Source organism: Engraulis encrasicolus, chromosome 14 (assembly GCF_034702125.1).
Source record: "Engraulis encrasicolus isolate BLACKSEA-1 chromosome 14, IST_EnEncr_1.0, whole genome shotgun sequence".
Taxonomy (NCBI): domain Eukaryota; kingdom Metazoa; phylum Chordata; class Actinopteri; order Clupeiformes; family Engraulidae; genus Engraulis; species Engraulis encrasicolus.
The window spans coordinates 14,300,124-14,318,530 of record NC_085870.1 but is presented as its reverse complement, the minus strand read 5'-3'; the positions used below and the strand labels follow the sequence as shown (position 1 = coordinate 14,318,530).

At 44.3% G+C, this 18,407-nt stretch overlaps 2 protein-coding genes across 3 annotated transcripts in view; both read left to right on the top strand.

Moving 5' to 3' along the window:
- LOC134462123 (sodium- and chloride-dependent GABA transporter 2-like) overlaps positions 1-18,407 on the top strand; it is a 325,830-nt gene that overhangs the window by 172,424 nt on the left and 134,999 nt on the right. The gene's annotated exons all lie outside the window — the stretch shown is intronic.
- Positions 2,927-18,267, top strand: LOC134462115 (rac GTPase-activating protein 1-like). Of its 2 annotated transcripts, none has more exons than XM_063214993.1 (17): positions 2,927-3,081; positions 3,478-3,571; positions 4,481-4,683; positions 6,907-7,043; positions 7,825-7,906; positions 8,046-8,099; positions 8,351-8,428; positions 8,663-8,777; positions 9,617-9,756; positions 10,086-10,250; positions 10,706-10,801; positions 11,342-11,543; positions 12,970-13,075; positions 13,711-13,843; positions 14,200-14,305; positions 15,714-15,828; positions 17,138-18,267. In XM_063214993.1, the coding sequence occupies exons 2-17, from the start codon at positions 3,487-3,489 to the stop codon at positions 17,211-17,213; spliced, it is 1,893 nt and encodes a 630-aa protein (XP_063071063.1). In that variant the 5' UTR covers positions 2,927-3,081; positions 3,478-3,486; the 3' UTR covers positions 17,214-18,267. The 2 variants fall into 2 exon arrangements, with proteins under 2 accessions (XP_063071063.1, XP_063071062.1); XM_063214992.1 differs by having other exon boundaries at positions 10,703-10,801.

Genomic DNA, 18,407 nt, shown 5'->3' with positions numbered 1-18,407 from the left:
TTTTTTAATGGGCTAAAATTGCGCATGCACACTCTTAACACAAAGGGAGTAGAAGATGTTATATTGGCCTCTGCCCACTGACAGTCCTATGACACTTCAAATTTCATGTTCACGTCATGTTAATATTAACGGTGTGCCAACTGTTACACACATTTGAAATGATGTCGCGGCCCAAAGAAAATGACCCCGCAGGCCGGATTTGGCCCCTAGGCCTGAGATTGACATCCCTGATTTAATGGTTGCATATGGTAGCTTGTTCTAGCTGCCATGCCATTGAAATTTAAATTGTTATGACAATTATGCACAAGCCTTCTTTCATTCAAAACCTTATTAAAAAATATATGTTTGGTCATTTAGAAGAGAGTTCAGCAAAACTAAACCAAAATCAAAACAACATTTTGGGCCTGGGCCATGGCTCAAATGGCTAGGGAATTGACTGTTGCACAATATGCCAATGTAATAGGTTGCTATGGGCACCTAACATGACCAGGTTCCGGTCTGCCTAAAGGGGCGTGTCATAATACTCCTAGCATTGAATAGAACAGTCCTTAGGTCTGCCTAGGTCTGCCTAACGGGGGATTCCCCCCCCCCCTTGCAATAATAGAACCCGGAAACAATGGGCCAATGGAACCTCTCTCTCTCTACTTTCTCTGCCCTGGATTCGATTCCGGCCCCACGTTGTTTCCTGATTCCCCCATCTTTCTCTGTCCCATTACTTTTCTGCCTGTCTCCTCTCAAACTATCCTGTCCAGTAAAAGCAAGAAAGGCCCAACACCCTTTTGTCAGTCAAAACAAGTTTCTTCAGAGTGAACTGGTGACTTCAGGGCAGCATAGTGGTCACTGACTCCAGTCACTGGTCAGGGTGTGTAGTTTAAATATAATGCACGACGCTGTGCCTGCATTTCATCAACAAATTCACTCAACCATCTCAAACTATTCATCATTTTCAACTTCCTTGACATGTCTCACACTGGCTGTTCGCAAGCCTTACGGGTGGGCACTTGTCAAATGTTTGTATAAGACAAGGGAAATATAGCAAAGGGCCAGATGAAGGAGTACACTTATTACCACCAGCACCACACCTAAAACTAGGCTACCACCTAGTGGTGGAAGACGCATGTTGCAGTGGGCTTCTCCAACAGGTAATATAGACCGATAGACAACTTGATGAGTTTGCTTGTTTATTAATTTGTTTGTTTTATTTATTTGTTGGTCTGTCTTTTTCGTATTGTTTTGCTTGCACCAGCTTTGGCTGTGAAATTGGGACTAGATTTAAGACTTTGAGATTTTGAGCCTAGGTTTCTGTCCCGACCACCCCACCACTGTTGCCTGTCTCTATCGAGGGAGAGACAGTGGAGACAGTCAACACCTACAAGTACCTAGGAGTACACCTGGACAACAAACTGGACTGGGCTGCCAATTCAGATGCTCTTTACAAGAAAGGGCAGAGCAGGCTCTACTTCCTGCGGAAGCTTAGATCATTCAATGTCTGCAACAGGCTCCTGCTGATGTTCTATCAGTCTGTCATGGCAAGTGTCCTCACCTACGCTATTGCCTGTTGGGGAGGTAGCGTTAGGAAGAGGGACGCTGGACGCCTTGACAGGCTGGTGAGGAAAGCTAGGTCTGTGGTGGGTATGGAACTGGAGGATCTCACAACCACAGCCGAAAAAAGGACACTTAGCAGATTGGACTCAATACTTGAAAATGACAGACACCCCCTGCACCCGTTTCTGGCCAACCAGAGGAGCCTGTTCAGCTACAGACTCCGGGCCTTCCCCTGCCGGACAGACAGACTACGGAAGTCTTTTGTCCCCAGGGCCATCCAGCTCTTCAACACCACACAGAAAGAGACAATTAAAGAGATTGTCATTGGTGACTGGACTGCATAACTAGCCCCCCACACTGGAACACTCAACCTGCAGCCACTACCCCCCCCCCCCTTCCCGATTCTTTTCTCTACCGAACAGATACACTTCATCCCACACCCACACCCACCCCCTACCCCTCACCCCCCGGAGCAAGCGCCTGCACTACCTTGGACACTTTAAGGGTTGCCCAATACAGGACAATAACCCACTACACCCCACCTCAGCTACCTCACCCCCTGGAATAGCTGCCGTGAACTACTCAGCTTTTGCATGGACAATAATTAGAACTTCTTTGGCTCTTGTATTTGTACTTAACATGGTTATTTTGTTTTTCTGTGAGTGTGAATGTATGCAACATGACACCCTACCAGGACCTTGTGTCTGTGCAGGGATGTGTGTGTGTGTGTGTGTGTGTGTGTGTGTGTGTGTGTGTGTGTGTGTGTGTGTGTGTGTGTGTGTGTGTGTGTGTGTGTGTGTGTGTGTGTGTGGGTGGGTGTGGGAGGGGGTTGTGGGTGGGTTTGTATGTGTGTGTGTGTGGGTGGGACAATGTGTGTGTGAGTGTGTGTGTGTGAGAGAGAGAACATGTGTGTATGTGACATAATGTGCGGCGGTAGTACTCAAGATATACTTTTACTGTAATGTTCAATTATGTGTATAATGTCTTTGTGTATGTTTTTGTATTTGTGTGTGTATTTATGTAAGCTGACAGACACCTACATTTCCTTCGGGATTAATAAGAGTACTCTACTCTACTCTAATCTACTCTACTCTATGTTTACACATATAGCCTAGACATTCAATCTGAGCCTAAATGGCATGCACATCAAATTCCTTGTCTGTGTATATGTAGGCAAAGTTTAAAATAATAATTATAAATATGGCCTGTTCGTAGAGCGACTGTGGCCGGGCAGTCTCTTCCGGATGCCATTAGTTGATGCAGCGTGACGCAGCCAAAAAAGGTGGATCTACACTGTACCTTCTTTGACGCAGCCATACAGAAACCAATCGGTGGAGCTTGGCGGGTCTATTTGAAATGCAACTGAGTAGTAGTGCAAAAGCTTGCGGAAGTAAAGAGTAACTATGTAGGCAAGCTGATGCTGACTTTGGTTAAGTAGCTGTAGAGTTTAGAGTTGTTTCATAACTTGCCATTTAAAAGGTAGACATTTTAATTGTAGTTGTTTGGTTTAGTCAACGCGGTGCCCACCTTACCAAGGTAAGTTTTCAGTAAACTTCTGGGTATCCTTTGTGCCTTAGGCTAATAGCTTACGGGCTATGTGTTCCGTGCTAACCCAAATAACGTTGGACTTGGGTGGTTCCTTATAGGATTTACCCCGATACCACTGCTTAATCGCGATGTATAGACCTAGAGCCTTAATTACACATACTAATATAGGTCTTTTTTGGAGAGCTGGTGTGAACGCTACGTATGAAGTGTCGGTTGTTTTTTATTTTTTAAGTCTGTACCTTGCTGCCTCGAACTGACCACGTTGAATGCCCTTTGTCAGGTGATAGGGAATGATCAACTAAGCGCTACAACTGTTACCACTCTTAGTAGCGAAAAGATACTTTGTTGCAGACTTACGTTGTTTGTTGTTGTTACTGTTACCAGATTTGAACCATGGAGGCGGTGCCGAACCTGCTCAACTTGTTGGAAAACATGCGTGCGTACGCCGATGTGCTACTCAACGAGGATGTGGAGCCCAGTAAGTAGGCTATGCCTGAATGATTCACAGAAATGCTGTTGGAACCACTGTAGACTCTGATTGTCAATCTGCTAATGGTCATATTTTCATGAAAAGCTGATTTCAAAATGTTGTCCTTGTGTGGAAAGCCCGGCGTTGCTGTAAATGTGAATACCGGTATGCTTAGACATCTGTGCACACCATCCAATATTGTGCACATGGAGTGGACAGGAGGGTGAATATGTGGAGTAGAAAGTCTGTCCTAATAAATTATTAAGAGTGAAAACAATGGCATTTAATAGAGGACTTAAATGCCACTCAATGACATAATAGAAGTGCCCTGAGTGGTGATGTTGTTGAAGTCATTGTCCTCTCGTTGATTTGTCTTATGACCTAATGGTTAGGGAGTTGGGTTTGAATCCCATATCCAGCATCCGTGACTGAAGTGCCCTTGAGCAAGGCACAGGTGTTGGTCACAGTGCCTGTAACCAATACCCTGCACCTAAAAGAACTGCAGGTCGTTTTGGATACAAGTCAGCTACGTGTGCTGTCGTGTGAAAGAGTGTCATTTCTAAACAATCAAACCGACGTTTGCAGAGTGATGTCCTGCACTGTGGTGGTCACTGTCATCGGGAATAGAAATAAAACTTGATGAGTTTGTTAGTTAATTTATTTGTTTGTTTTATTTATTTGTTGGTCTGCCTAGATTAGATTTAAGACAACATTTTGAATAGCCAGGGTTTCTGTCCCTTTCATATGTTTACACATACTTCCAATCTGAGCATAATATGCACATCAAATTCCTTCTCTGTACATATGTAGTCAAAGTTACTTACATCTTCTGTAAGTCTATGGCCTGTTGGCAGAGCGGCTGCGGTTTCGACCTCCACTGTGGTCACTGTGTGTCATCTGCTCTGTCCCCCCGTGCAGAGTTTCTGCAGATGGCGTTGTGTTTCGAGCGCTGCCGAGGCCAGTGGCTGCGCGTGGAGGAGGAGCTGGGCGGCTGCCAGGAGCGGCTGACCAAGGCGGAGACGGAGCGCGGCGCCCTGGAGGTGAAGCTGAAGCACGCACGCAACCAGGTGGACGTGGAGGTCCGCCGCAGGCAGAAGGCCGAGGCAGAGTGCGAGAAAATGGTCAGTCAGAGTGTGTGCGTGTGCAGGTATCCCCTTGTCTGTGTGTTTGTATACATTTAGCTGTGTTTGTGTATGATTTTATATTTATTATATTATTATATTTATTTATTTCATTATGGGGTCATGACTGAGGTACTCTGAGCGTGGTACCGTCCCACCGCACTGCTCCCTTGGGGCGCCATTGGGGGCTGCCTCCTTGCATGGGTGAGGCATAAATGCAATTTTGTTGTGTGCAGTGTGCAGTGAACACTTGTGTGCTGTGGAGTTGTATGTCACAATGACAATGGGAGTTGGAGTTTCCCAGTTGGGCTTTAATGGGCTGTATCATTGCCAATGGTATTTGTCTGTATGGGAGAATTTTGTGGGGGGGGGGGGGGATGGGTTGTGTTTCAGCTGTACCACAGTGGGTTTACATACAGTGTTGAATCTCGCCCTCAAACCCGTGCCTGCAGTTCACCTAGGGAGCGCTGTCGAGACAGCAGAGGTCATAAGGCTGGCGCTAATAACTGACAATTGTGCTCGCTGTCTGCTGAAACTTGACAATATTACTGTAAGTTCTGTGAAACCAATGTGGATTTCAATGAAATGTACAATAACATGGGAGTTATGTCCTTCTGATTTCCTACAGCTTTGGCATTTATGAGTCAGGCTCCGCTAGCATCTTGCTAACAAAATTGCGTTACGGCCGTCGTGATCACAGCAATGCAGCCGGCCGACCAATCCAAACGCAGTGTGTGAAGCCACTCGTGACGTCATATTGACAATAAAGACGTATTTTACAAAGATCCAGCAAGTTTAAACATTCAAACTAACTGCTGTTTGAAAGGATAATCTATCCTGCCTTTTGGAAAAATAAAATGAAACGATGATACCAATTCTCTCCCAAAGCAATGGCAGCATCGTGGTTGATCTCCATGGGACCACATTCATTTCAACAGCCTCTGCGCTCCTTGGCGTTCCTCTGCGCTGTCTGGATGGCGCCACTTAGTGGACAGTACCACCCGGAAAAAGTAGCGAGATTGCTCTCTCGTACTACCCATAAACACTCTCTGGCTGTACACACCAACTAGGCATCTAAGGTCTATGAAGGAAAACTTGCTGGTTTTTACCTACTGTCAAAACAAAGTGTGGCGAGGCAACAACATGAGTTTAAATAATAAGAGGGACCCATGATGTCTATCTGTGTGCATTGACATGGCTTCCTATTTGCATTTGGGAATTTTTCCTTATGCTTTCTTTTGCTTCATACAATCAGGCCAGTTATGGTGGTTGTGAAGTGAAAGCCTACCCCTGCACACAACAAAATAATATTCATGCCTCCCCCACGCAAGGGGGCATCCCCAAGGGAGCAGTGTGGCGGGACGGTACCATGGTCAGTGTACCTCAGTCATGGAGGAGGGGCAGTCATGGGTGAGCGGTTAGGGCGTCAGACTTGCATCCCAGAGGTTGCCGATTCGACTCCCGACCCGCCAGGTTGGTGGGGGGAGTAATCAACCAGTGCTCTCCCCCATCCTCCTCCATGACTGAGGTACCCTGAGCATGGTACCGTCCCACCGCACTGCTCCCCATGGGGCGCCACTGAGGGCTGCCCCCTTGCACGGGTGAGGCATAAATGCAATTTCGTTGTGTGCAGTGTTCACTTGTGTGCTGTGGAGTGCTGTGTCACAATGACAATGGGAGTTGGAGTTTCCCAATGGGCTTTCATTAGTTAATTACTGGGTCGGGAATCGAACCGGCTACCTTTTGGCTACAAGTGTGTGCATGTGTGTGCTTTCTGGACAGCTAATGGGTGGGGAGATGAACTTGTGATCGGAAGGTTGCAGGTACGAATCCGGTACCTGAATTCATGGCTGAAGTTTCCTTGAGGCAATGCATTGAACCATAGATTGTTTCACGGACTATCACCACTACCCTGTATCTTAATAACTGCACGTCGCTCTGGATAAAGGAGTCAGCTGTCACAGAACGCGTTTGGAGGTGGGGCGGCTGTTGATCACAGTTGCCATAGGGAAAGTGCAACAGCATCTGTCTGGTTGGGACATTGTCAGGTGTGGCATTCTCAATGCAGTTCATGCAGAGCTGTAATTCTGTGTGGTATCATGTGACCTCACCCAATATAAAGTGAAGGGAAAAGCAGCACAACACAGCTCACAGATGCATGCCTGATAAATTTGGGGAGTAATGGATTGTAATGTTGATGTACGTAATATAATGTAATTTCAGGATCGTCAGATCCAGCTGATCCGGGACCTGCTGGTGTGTGATGGTTCCACCAGCCTGCAGCTGAACGAGGAGCAGCGCTCCGCTCTGGCCTTCCTCAACGCCCGCACGCGCAACCCCAACCTCAACACCAGTCGCAAGTACTAAACGCATAACCTTCACCACGCACACACACACACACACACACACACAGATATGCAACCCCAACCTCAACACCAGTCGCAAGTACTAAACGCATAACCTTCACCACACACACACACACACACACACACACACACACACACACACACAGATATGCAACCCCAACCTCAACACCAGTCGCAAGTATTAAACGCATAACCTTCACCACACACACACACACACACACACACACACACACACACACACACACACAGATATGCAATCCCAACCTCAACACCAGTTCAGTTGGAAGTATTAAACGCATAACCTTCACCACACACACACACACACACACACACACAGATATGCAATCCCAATCTCAACACCAGTTGGACGTATTGAACGCATAACCTTCAACACACACACACACACACACACATCTGCAATGCGATCCTCAACACCAGTTGGAGGTATTTATTTCAACATGCACACACGTTTACTGACAGATATGCAACACCAACCTCCCCACCAGTCGCATGTCTCAAACCCATAACGTTCACTCAAACATGGAAAGCACATCAACTGCAAAGATCGCCGATTGGTCAGAGCACCGGCACGGTTTGAAAAAACAACAAGTTGTTCTCATCAACAATCTTCAGAAGTATCGTTCATCAGGGCCAGACTAAATTACTCCGGTCTCACATTTAGGCTCGTTTATCAGGCTTTTAGCAACCTCTTTTATGATATGATATCACCTTAGAATGCCGGGGGGCTCACAGTGTTGTTGTTCTTATTCTTCAGGCTGACTACCATTGATGAGTCGACCTCCATCCTCTCCTGCCCTCCGTCAGATATCAGCTATGACAAGACTGATGACTCTCTGGTAACCTTGGTTTCTCTCTTTCTCTCCTTCCACTGTTTCACTCCTTACTTTTACTCTCTTCACTGTTTGCACTTTTTGTTCTGATGAGCTGGCAGTGTTGTGAAGTTGTGTAACCTCTGCCCTCTGACCTCTCCTGCAGGACTGGGACTCATCTGGGCTCCACACCATCAGGCTGAGGAAGAGACAGAAAAGAGTGAGTGAAACCCCCCACACGCGCATATGCGCTCGCACACGCACACGCACACACACACACACACACTCCTTCAAGGGAAAAAGTCCCTGTGTGCGCTCCCTGTGTATGAATGAATGTCTGTTGTGCCAGAGTGTGGTCCTGCTGTGTGATTACTGTGTTCACGGGTGTGTGTCTTCTTTGTGAGAGATCTGTTCATGTGTGGGTGTAACAAATTGCTCTATTCGTGTGTGTGTGTGTGTGTTTGCCTGCAGCGCTCCTCACGCCTGCATGTTGATGGCCCTTCAGATGGTCCCAAGAGGTCCCGCTCCAATGGTCGCAGATCTGAAAAGGTGTGTATGTGTGTTTTGAAAAGGGTGGTTAACTTAAAATACAGGATGCATGCTCCTGCACCTGGATCTGTCTTCATCATTTTTACAACTGTGTGTTTTGATGTTGTACTCAGCATACGTTCAGTGTACATCATCAGTGTACCATCATTGATGGTTATATGTAGTGACTATGTATCACAGATTGGTGTGTATAAAGACTTGACTTGTGCATACTTTGATGCGTGTTCTATTCAGGTGAATGACTCCATTGTGGCCAAGACTACGGTAACCGTGCCTGCTGACGGAGGCCCAATCCAGGCCGTCTCCACCATCCAGTCTGTACCCTACAGGAGCCATGGCAACAGGAAGGGTAAGCACTGGGGCCTCTATAGGACACCAATTACTAACTGAGCTCTATATCCGTCTCTATAAGCTAGCTTTCATCATGCAAATCACGACATTCTGTACCACCACATCCATCAGATGGATCATGGCCATTACTCGTCTTTTAGACTGTCTATGCAATTACCTGGGCATAGTCAGGTTGGACAGAATAGAAATGTTAAGATGAATTGGGCATAATAAAATAGTATGAACAGCTTTTGGCTACTATGGGCAGAAATGTATTTACCCCGGTCTTAAAGGTGCACTGCGTAATATTTTCGGCAGTTTCTTTCCCGACTTCAAGCTGACCCATTCACAAATGGTACCTTCTTTCACGTGTACTTACTTTATTTTATTTATTTTTTATTTTACCTTTATTTAACCAGGGAAATAAAATCACATTGAGAATAAAATTCTCTTTTACAAGTGAGCCCTGGCCAACTACCACTACCATCAACTTCTAAGTATTTGTTAAGTCTGGGGAAAATTGAACTTGAAAATATGAAAAGGAGGATTTTGAATTTCCATAATTGGTTGAAAAACGTATTGTACTTTGGTCATTGTAGTAAATATTAGTTTATTATTTAGTAAATATTTATGGAAAGATCAAAATTGGCAATGAGAAGCACAGTTTCAATACCTACTCTGACCAACATCCTACACAGTGCACCTTTAACCCTGGTAAAAAAAAAAGTCAAGCAACACCAATGTGGTGAAATGAGGGTGCTAACAGACCTCCCTTTTGAGGTTTTAATGAAACAAACATTGCATGCTACTTTTTGTCATCCGTTTCATCATGCTGCTTTTTGTCATGTGTGTCTGCAGCTGCCCAGTGGGATACAGACACCGATACCCAGTCTGAGTGTATGACCGATGGCCCCAGCGCTCCCCCCAGTGTGGTCAGCATCCCCAGCACCCCCAAAGTCAGCAAGCCCCTCAAGGCACACTCCTTCGCCTCCAAAACGGTAATATGCCATGAACACACTATTTTTACATAGAAGTGATTGAATGATTGAATAATAACTTGGAACGGTTCTGTGTGCTTATTACAATACTGTCTTGCCTTAAATATGGTATAGGCATCAGGGTTTGCTTTCTATTGTTCGATTAGGAGTCTTTTTTAATTATTCTGAATGATCTGAAGGAGATGTTACTTGATTCAAACTGCTCTCCTCAGCCAAGTGAGTTGACTTCGCAGCCGTTGAATACCAATTCTCTGAGCCACGCGTCCAATTATTTCAAGAAAAAAATACAATGAAATAAATGTCCTCCTCCTCCTCATATCCGCCGATAGGTAATCAAGCCTGAAACCTGCACGCCATGTGGAAAGCGCATCAAGTTTGGCAAGCTGTCTTTGAAGTGCCAGTCCTGCCGCGTGGTGGCTCATGTGGAGTGCCGCGACCAGTGCCCCTTGCCATGCCAGCCCGCCAACTCTGCCACCCCAACCAAAACCACAGAGGTACCAAACGCCTGACATTTTACAAACATCATTTAAGAATGGAGTCACTTGTGTTTTTTAACCAGGACTATCGTATATTAAAATATTGTATACTTATACTGAAAATGACATATGATACAGTATGTATGATCAGCACTATCACACTACTCGCGGATAGATCTCTAATAATATTATGAGAGTTGGGAAGATCTGTATACCAAAAGTGCATAATGTAGCCCTAAGTTACAACTATACTGATGTTCTAATGGCTGCCATTCCTTTGGTTGCTTTAGTGAGTGTTTATTATTGTCCATAAGTAAAGTTCTCTGACTGATTGAGCCTCTTTTTGTATTAGATATATTAGAATATGTCCTCTTTTGAAAGTCGCTTTGGTTATAAAGCGTCTGCCAAATGCAATGTAATGTAATGTAATACAGTATTAGATGTTATATCTGTGTGCTGTTGTCTCCCAGCAGGGCTCTCTGAGTGACTATGTTTCCTCTCCTGGACCCATGATCCCTCTACTGGTCATCCAGTGTGTGAATGAGATTGAGGAGAGGGGACTACATGAGGTGAGGCATCAAGTGAAGTACACACTTTCTCCCCTCACACGCATGCTTGATGTTTATAAACACGTTTCAGTTCACTCCCATCCTTCTTTGGGCTCTATTTGCATGCCTAGCTGCTCTCGTGTCGCTAGAGGGATTTATTTATTTATACGTTGTAAGCCAATGAGATCGAAAGTCACATATCCATGGAGATATTTTGCAAACAAAGCCAGAGACTGATTAGGTTGAGTCCTTAATACTGCAAGGCTCACTGCTGGCCAGCAGATGGCAGCCTTTCATAACTAAGTGACAAGCTGCTTCGATTATTCATGTTCACAGTTCAGCAATGGTAGATTTTGAATGCAATGAGCAAAATGGGCATCTAGCAAAGTAGGACTTAGCAATTAGTGTGTGTGTGTGTGTGTGTGTGCTCGCGTCTGAGTCGACTCGAGACCCACTGCTACTGTAGAGGTGTAAGAGCTACTCTTCTAGTCTGCAGGTGGGGAGTTCTCTAATCTCACCCCTTTGTTCTGTCTGTTCTCCTCTGCCATGCTCTACTTGTAGACCGGTCTGTACCGCATCTCCGGCTCCGAGCGCGTGGTGCGCGACCTGAAGGAGCGGTTTGTGCGGGGTAACGGCGCCGTGCCCCCTCTGGGCCGCGTGGAGGACATTCACGCCGTCACCGGGTTTCTGAAGGACTTCTTCAGGAACCTGAAAGAGCCACTTGTCACCTACCGACTCAACCGAGCCTTCATGCAGGCCGCAGGTGAGACCCGCGGGCGTAGGTGCCGGAAAGGGGGATCCACTGGTGCATTGGCATCCCCACTTTCGGGCTCCCTAAATGAGGCTTTCTAAAACTTACTGCAGACAAATAAGTGGAGTGCAGCAACGGTAGCATTGTTAAGAATTAAAGAATCAAGGAAAAAAATGCTCCACCACTTTAAAACTCATTCTGGCGCCCTTGCACGGTAGGCGGGGGGAGGAGCTGCCATCACAGGACTACCTTAGACAGGCGGTGTTTGGTTTTATGAGAAAAAAAATGATTGCAGGTGTCAAAACATTTTTTTATATATATGTTGCGTTGTCAACTTGGTTTTGGTGGTGTTGGTTTAACTGAAATTCATTTACTTCATCGAAATAATTAACTGTCACCACTGAAAGTAATCAACATTAACTTTAAACAAACTGTAACCTATTTACAATAATCAAAATATAGGGATTTCACCAATATCTTGTATGTAGTAAGTTCTGCAGTGTTGATCCCAAGTGCACTTTTAAAATACAGTAAGACCTGGTAAAACGCAAATTCCCATATGCTCATCTCCCCTGAGTTGGGTAAGATCCTTCAGTAACTCGGAAGTTGTTTTTTACCTGCGTCATGTTAGTAATGGTTGTCACAGCAGAAGAGTTGTGTAATGTGTGATGCATGTAGGAAGTGGTGTTGTGAAAGAAGTTTGCTAATTATGGTGCTAGACAAGATGAGAGACAGTAGTAGCATGACTGGTACAGAGAGCTTATGATGCTCATCAGTTGAAGTTTATGTATACAGTATATATTATTATTACAATATCATGAAAAAGTTGATTTGTTTCCATAATTCCGTCAATAATGTTTAACTTTCATGGATTGTAGATGCATTGCCCACGTTTTGAACTATTCCAATCATTCATTTGTTTATTTTTACATATTTTGGCCTTCTAGCTCCAAAAAAACATGAATTGAGAAATTCACATTATTAATATATTGTAATAAAATCTTCAGAAAATAAATAAAGAAATTTGGATCACATTAAATCAGCTGAAATGTGGTACTTTCTACATAACATGTCCATGTTCAATACTTGGTAAGGACTCTCTTTGTCTTAATCACTGCCATGATGCGTTTAACATTGAAGTTAATGACGGAGGCTTTGCATGGGCGTTATGGAAGCCCCGAACAAATGAATGATTGGAATAGTTCAAAATGTGGGCAATGCATCTACAATACATGAAAGTTAAACATTACTAATGGAATTATAGAAATAGATCAACTTTGTGGGTGTGTGTGTGTGTGTGCGTGTGTGTGTAGGTGTGTGTGTGTGTGTGTGTGTTTGTGTGTGCGTGTGTGTGTGTGTGTGTATGTGTGTGTGTGTACACATGTATATGTGTATATGTTGCTATTAATAATATTATTTGAAATCCCATGTCCATTAGAAATTGGTGATGAGGACAACAGCATTGCAGCGATGTACCAGACCATCAGCGAGCTCCCCCAGGCTAACAGAGACACCCTGGCCTTCCTCACTATGCACCTGCAGAGGTAAGAGGAACAAACCACCCACGCTCACAATGAACTGTGAAACCATGTGGGTGCGTCTCACTGTGTGGTTTAATTTTGACTCCTTGAAAAGGGAACTAGATTTAGCTTGTGGTAAACAGTAGATGTGTGTTTCCTGTGGAATGTGTCTTTCCTGTGTCTTTACTCAACTTAAAAAAAAGAAAGAAATGCAAATAATTGTTTTCCCCATTGCTGGGCATTGCTTTGTAGTGATCAATCAATGAAAAGTGAACTAGGACATGTAATAAAACAAAGTAGGCCCATTGTTCCTTCTCACTTCTGCAGATAAACACACAGAGCACGTCTGCCGTTTGTATTGCATATTATGGCTCGGTGGCCATTGTATTCTTGATTTATGCAAGATATATATATTGAGTCATTTCATCATTGCCACTTTAGAACTCATAATGGTTGAGTTTCCTTAAAAAAATCATTAGAAAGAAAATTGAATACCTCAAACTGGCAGAGACTTTGGTGTTCAATGTTTTATATGGTGCTTGTTTGTACTTTTCAATGCGCAATTTTCTTTTGAATTTATTATACTGTTTTACATTGTGTAATTGAATTGTGTCTGCATTGAAGCTCAATATGCTTTTACTGTTTGTCCTGTTGGACAGAGTGGCCCAGAGTCCAGACACCAAGATGGATGCCACTAACTTGGCCCGAGTGTTCGGCCCCACCATCGTCGGCCATGCGGTGCCAGACCCCGACCACATGACCCTCCTGACGGACACCCAGCGCCAGCCCCGGGTAAGCATCACCCATCACCATGAACGCTGTACTCGCTTATGTAGTGTAACTTTTATGTAGCGATTAAACATGGACATTAATTAATTTCTAAGATTGTATATCTGCAATAGTATATCAGAATCTTAAATAGTTATTATATCATATTCAACTTTAAATATTTACACACTGTAAATATTATTATTATTTTAGTGTTATTTTTCTCACCAAGACATTTCAGGCGACCCCATTTCAATTTCAGTGGACCCCACCTGGGGACCCCGTGTTGAAAAACACTTAAGTCTTGTGTTCCTCAATCCAAGGCATTGAGTGAGTGTGACGTGAGCTTGAGGTAGCTGAGCTGAAGTCTTGTGTTGCAGGTGGTGGAGAGGCTCCTGAGTCTGCCGGGAGGCTACTGGCGCCAGTACCTGGTGGAACAGGACAACATGCCCCAGACTCCCACCAATGATGGCTCCCACACTCCAGGTACACACACACACACACACACACACACACACACACACACACACACACACAGGGGTCAAACCACTTCCTCCTGACCTGCACTGTGGCCGCTGGCCTCGGGTGACAAGGCTCAAATATATAATTCATGATAAACGTTCTTACAAAAAACACAATTCAAAGGTCATTCTGAGTCATTTGCAATCAGGTTGTTTATCAGAGAAAGTCCCCCACAAATGACTGTGAGCTGGTAGACAGCAGGGAAACTTGATTGGTTTCTCTGCGTAGGCGGGGTGACCCCCCAAGGCAAGAGGACAGTGGCCACAAGAAAGGCCTGTAGGAAGTAGTCTGACTTTCACCCACTGTCCCATACCCTTCTAACCCTGAACACAATATATGTAAAGGCTGATGATTGGATTATGCTTGTGGAATTAATGCTAGCTGGTCGTACGGATTGGCTTATTGACAATTCACCCTCCTGGGGTTTCCATTCAGCTGGCACCTGCTTGACTCCCAACTCGAAGCAGCTGTGAGATGCTTCCCGGAGCAGGTCTATGTAATCAAGGTCCATCCCAGTCATTATCATCACACACAGTGCTTTATGATATCTCATGTCTGTCTGTCTGTCCGAACACTATAAACAAGTAGTCCATTGTGTGGAAGCCATTTTGGGATTTTGCCAGAAGCAATAAAGTCTTCAGTGAGCAGGTGTGGAGTAATAATACTAAACTGCCATCATAAAGGTGGAATCTTTTGGACTACGTAGAAACCGAAACAGATCTTTAATGCTTATACTCTTTTATTGCCTGGGAGTCTGTAAGTTCCCCTTTTTGTCCTGTTTACGTTGGTTACCACTTGTTGTGTGTAACCCATTTTCGCCTGATGCTGCGTATACTGTACACCGTTTGACCTTTTGGTGCCTGGAGCGACATGTAAGCTGCATTCAGGCTCTTGAGATTTGAGTTTGTTCTTAAACGGGTGGATATGTTAAAGCCGAATAAACACATTCTAATGCAATATGAGGGTCCTAGCATTTAAATGCAACTTATTTCATGTGTTTATGTGCCTCGAAGGCTGAGATATTTAGGTTTTAATAGGCAGAGGGCGCCTTTTCCTAAAAAGGCTAAAATGGGTTAATGCCACATTTTTTTGATTTGGCCTCATTTTTACCGACTGAACACTTCAGAGCAACCCTGGTCCCTGACCTCTTTTTCCTTTTATCACTACATCTACCTGGGTTTTACCCGAATGCATCTTTGTGGCAAAGAACCCCGTTTTCTTGTGCAACCACTAGCTTGGACCATTTCCCCAAGTTTATTTCTAGAGCCCTTTAATGATTCTCCCGTGAGATTAGGTTTTCCGGTGTTGGCGGTTGCTAACTAATTTGCCTGTCTGTTGTCTTCCTGTGTTGTGTTGTGTGTCTGCACTGCAGTGAGCATGCTGGGACCGGTCACCACTCCAGAGCACCAGCAGCAGCACCAGCTGACCAAGACCCCCTCCTCCAGCTCGCTCTCCCAACGCGTCAAGTCCACCCTCTCCACTCCCATGTAAGTCCGCTTGCCCTAAAACACAGCACATGTGCACACTTGAAACGGGTAATGGAATGAATTTCATGAGTATTTATTTATTTATTTATTTATTTATTTATTTATTTAAGAATTGTATGCCTTTATTTAGGGTGGGACGGTGAGAGAGCGTGGCAGGAAATGAATGGGTAGAGTGTGATGGGGGAAGGATTGTGAAAGGGCTTGTACCCGGTATGCTAGATTTATGGAATGGCACCCGAGTCCACTAAGCTGAAGAATACACGTACACACACATACACTTCCACCCCGGATGTCTGATGACACTAATGACGAAAATTCAGGTTTCTAGCTGATCGTGCCACTACCTAGGAACGATGCGTCAGAACCACTGGCCCAGATGTAAATGTAGGTCAGTGGCCATGAGCCTCTTCACACTGTTGAGGGCCACATTTGGCTACATAGGGCTACATTCACTGAAATTAAATACTTTTTTCTGATATGTGTCTCTGATAAAATCATCACAATGTAGTTCAAAATCAAACGCATACAATGGTGCACCACCAAAAAATGTTGTGTTGGCCATGGCCGTGACTCAAATTGCATAAAATTATATGTACTCTGGTATCTCGGGCTTTGCAACTTCCGCACAAGATCAACGTCAAAAAATGAAGACCCAGCATCGCGTCACTGAGTGTTCAAGGCTATTTTTCACGAGTTTGAGGTTGGGATCTATGGATTCCCAAGCAAATGAAGGTAGCATAAGGGCTTCCGCACACCGGCTCCGACAGCACTGCGGAGCACTTTCGCTTCCGACACAATTCCGACCCCCAAACCCAATTTCACACGAACATAGCATTGATAGTCAATGGGCGGCGCCGACAAAATAGAACTTGTCTCTAATTGCTATCCGACATCCGCGAATGTCCGCGGACATCGGCGCCAGTGTGCGGGGTTCTATTGAAAACAATGGAATCGAACTTTTGTGGAGCAGTGCTCAGCACTTTGTCGGAGCCGGTGTGCGAAAGCCCTAACTCCAAACAATTATTTCATTCTTCATGTTGCTGTGATGTCACAATCGTATTGCAAAGGTACAGCCATATTGAAATGGGGGAAACTTTAACATTTGCACCTAAGGGAGGGACATGCCATACATTGCCAATGCAATAAAGTCTGTAAACAGTTAGTAAATGCCACCAAACTTCCTGTTATCATCTGTAGTCAAGGAGGATGTGGTGGTGGCTGTCTGCTCTGCAGTGTGGTGAGGAACAACGAGTGTAAGGAATGATGATGATGATGATGACTGTTGTGTTTGTGTTTTTTTGCTGTGCAGTTTTGGGAGCAGGAGTAAGGCGACAGTGGGCTTCAGCCGCCCGGGTAACTTCTTCTCCTCGCCCATGCTGAAGTGAGGAGGAGACCCTGAAGACGGACCGCCATTGCTGGAGGCACCACTGTAGACGATGCCCGCACTTTATCCTACTATGCAACAAACACTCCAACCATGTACCAGCTCTCTTACACACCCTTATACAACAGTCCTATTTAATGATTCTGTAATCCGTATTTTAACCGTATAACACTCCTATTTTATCACTTTCTACTGTATTGAATGTATCATACTATCAAGCTAACAAAGAGCTAGAGGCATTTGATTTATGATGTTAAACCACTGGAGGGCTCCTTCTAAAAGATAACGAAGTTGAACATGTATTTGCTATTAATTTTTTAAAAGAATTATGGACCACAAGGTAATTGTTGTCTTGTGCAATGTTGACTATAGTTGTTTTAACACTGCTACTACTACTGCTGCTACTGCTACTACTACAGTGTTTGAATGGGGGGGAAAAAAATCTTAACTAAAATGTTTTATTATTTTTGTGAGAAAAAAAATACACAGTAGTAGTGTGATTGAATGGTGCAGAATTTGGTGACTGTTCTGCCAAACAAGAGACAAATCTTAACAAGTAATCATGGTTCTATAAAGTCAGAGGGGCGGGATTGTATGATGTGAGTGAAGTCTTCCTTTTGTATTGTTGCAATGATTTCTCCTTTTCAAGCTCTGAAATGTAACCAAGATGTATACCTAGGAAATGAGTGCCATTACTTTTCTATTCAGTGTTTCTATCAAGAAGAATTGTCATTATTCTTGTTTTCAAAATGTCTATTTTTGGATTTGTTTGGTAAGACTTGTGATGTGCAATGTGTTTTGCTTTCCCTTTACTTTGATGTGAGAACTTTTTATTTTGTTCACTAATAAGCGTATACCTACTGTAACTAACTCTTATTCTGATGCCAAAATTGCATTGTTAAATTGGGATTGGAGTTGTGTGCCCTCAACTTGATGTTAATCTGTTGAAGGTGCAATGAAACAAATGTTTTGGTCTAGTAGGCCTACTTGACCATGGACCATGGTTTGATCATTTGTGATTTGTGACACTTTGAAATACAGATATGGTTGAAAAACTGGTCATCCCTCTAAGTTCTTATGTCACGGTTAGTGTGTGACCCTGTGTGCGCGTAATGAAATATGGAGGTCGAGGTCAATACATTGAGCTGAAGTTTAGGACTCTGACCAGAGATTTTCTAGGTGTCTCTCTCGAACG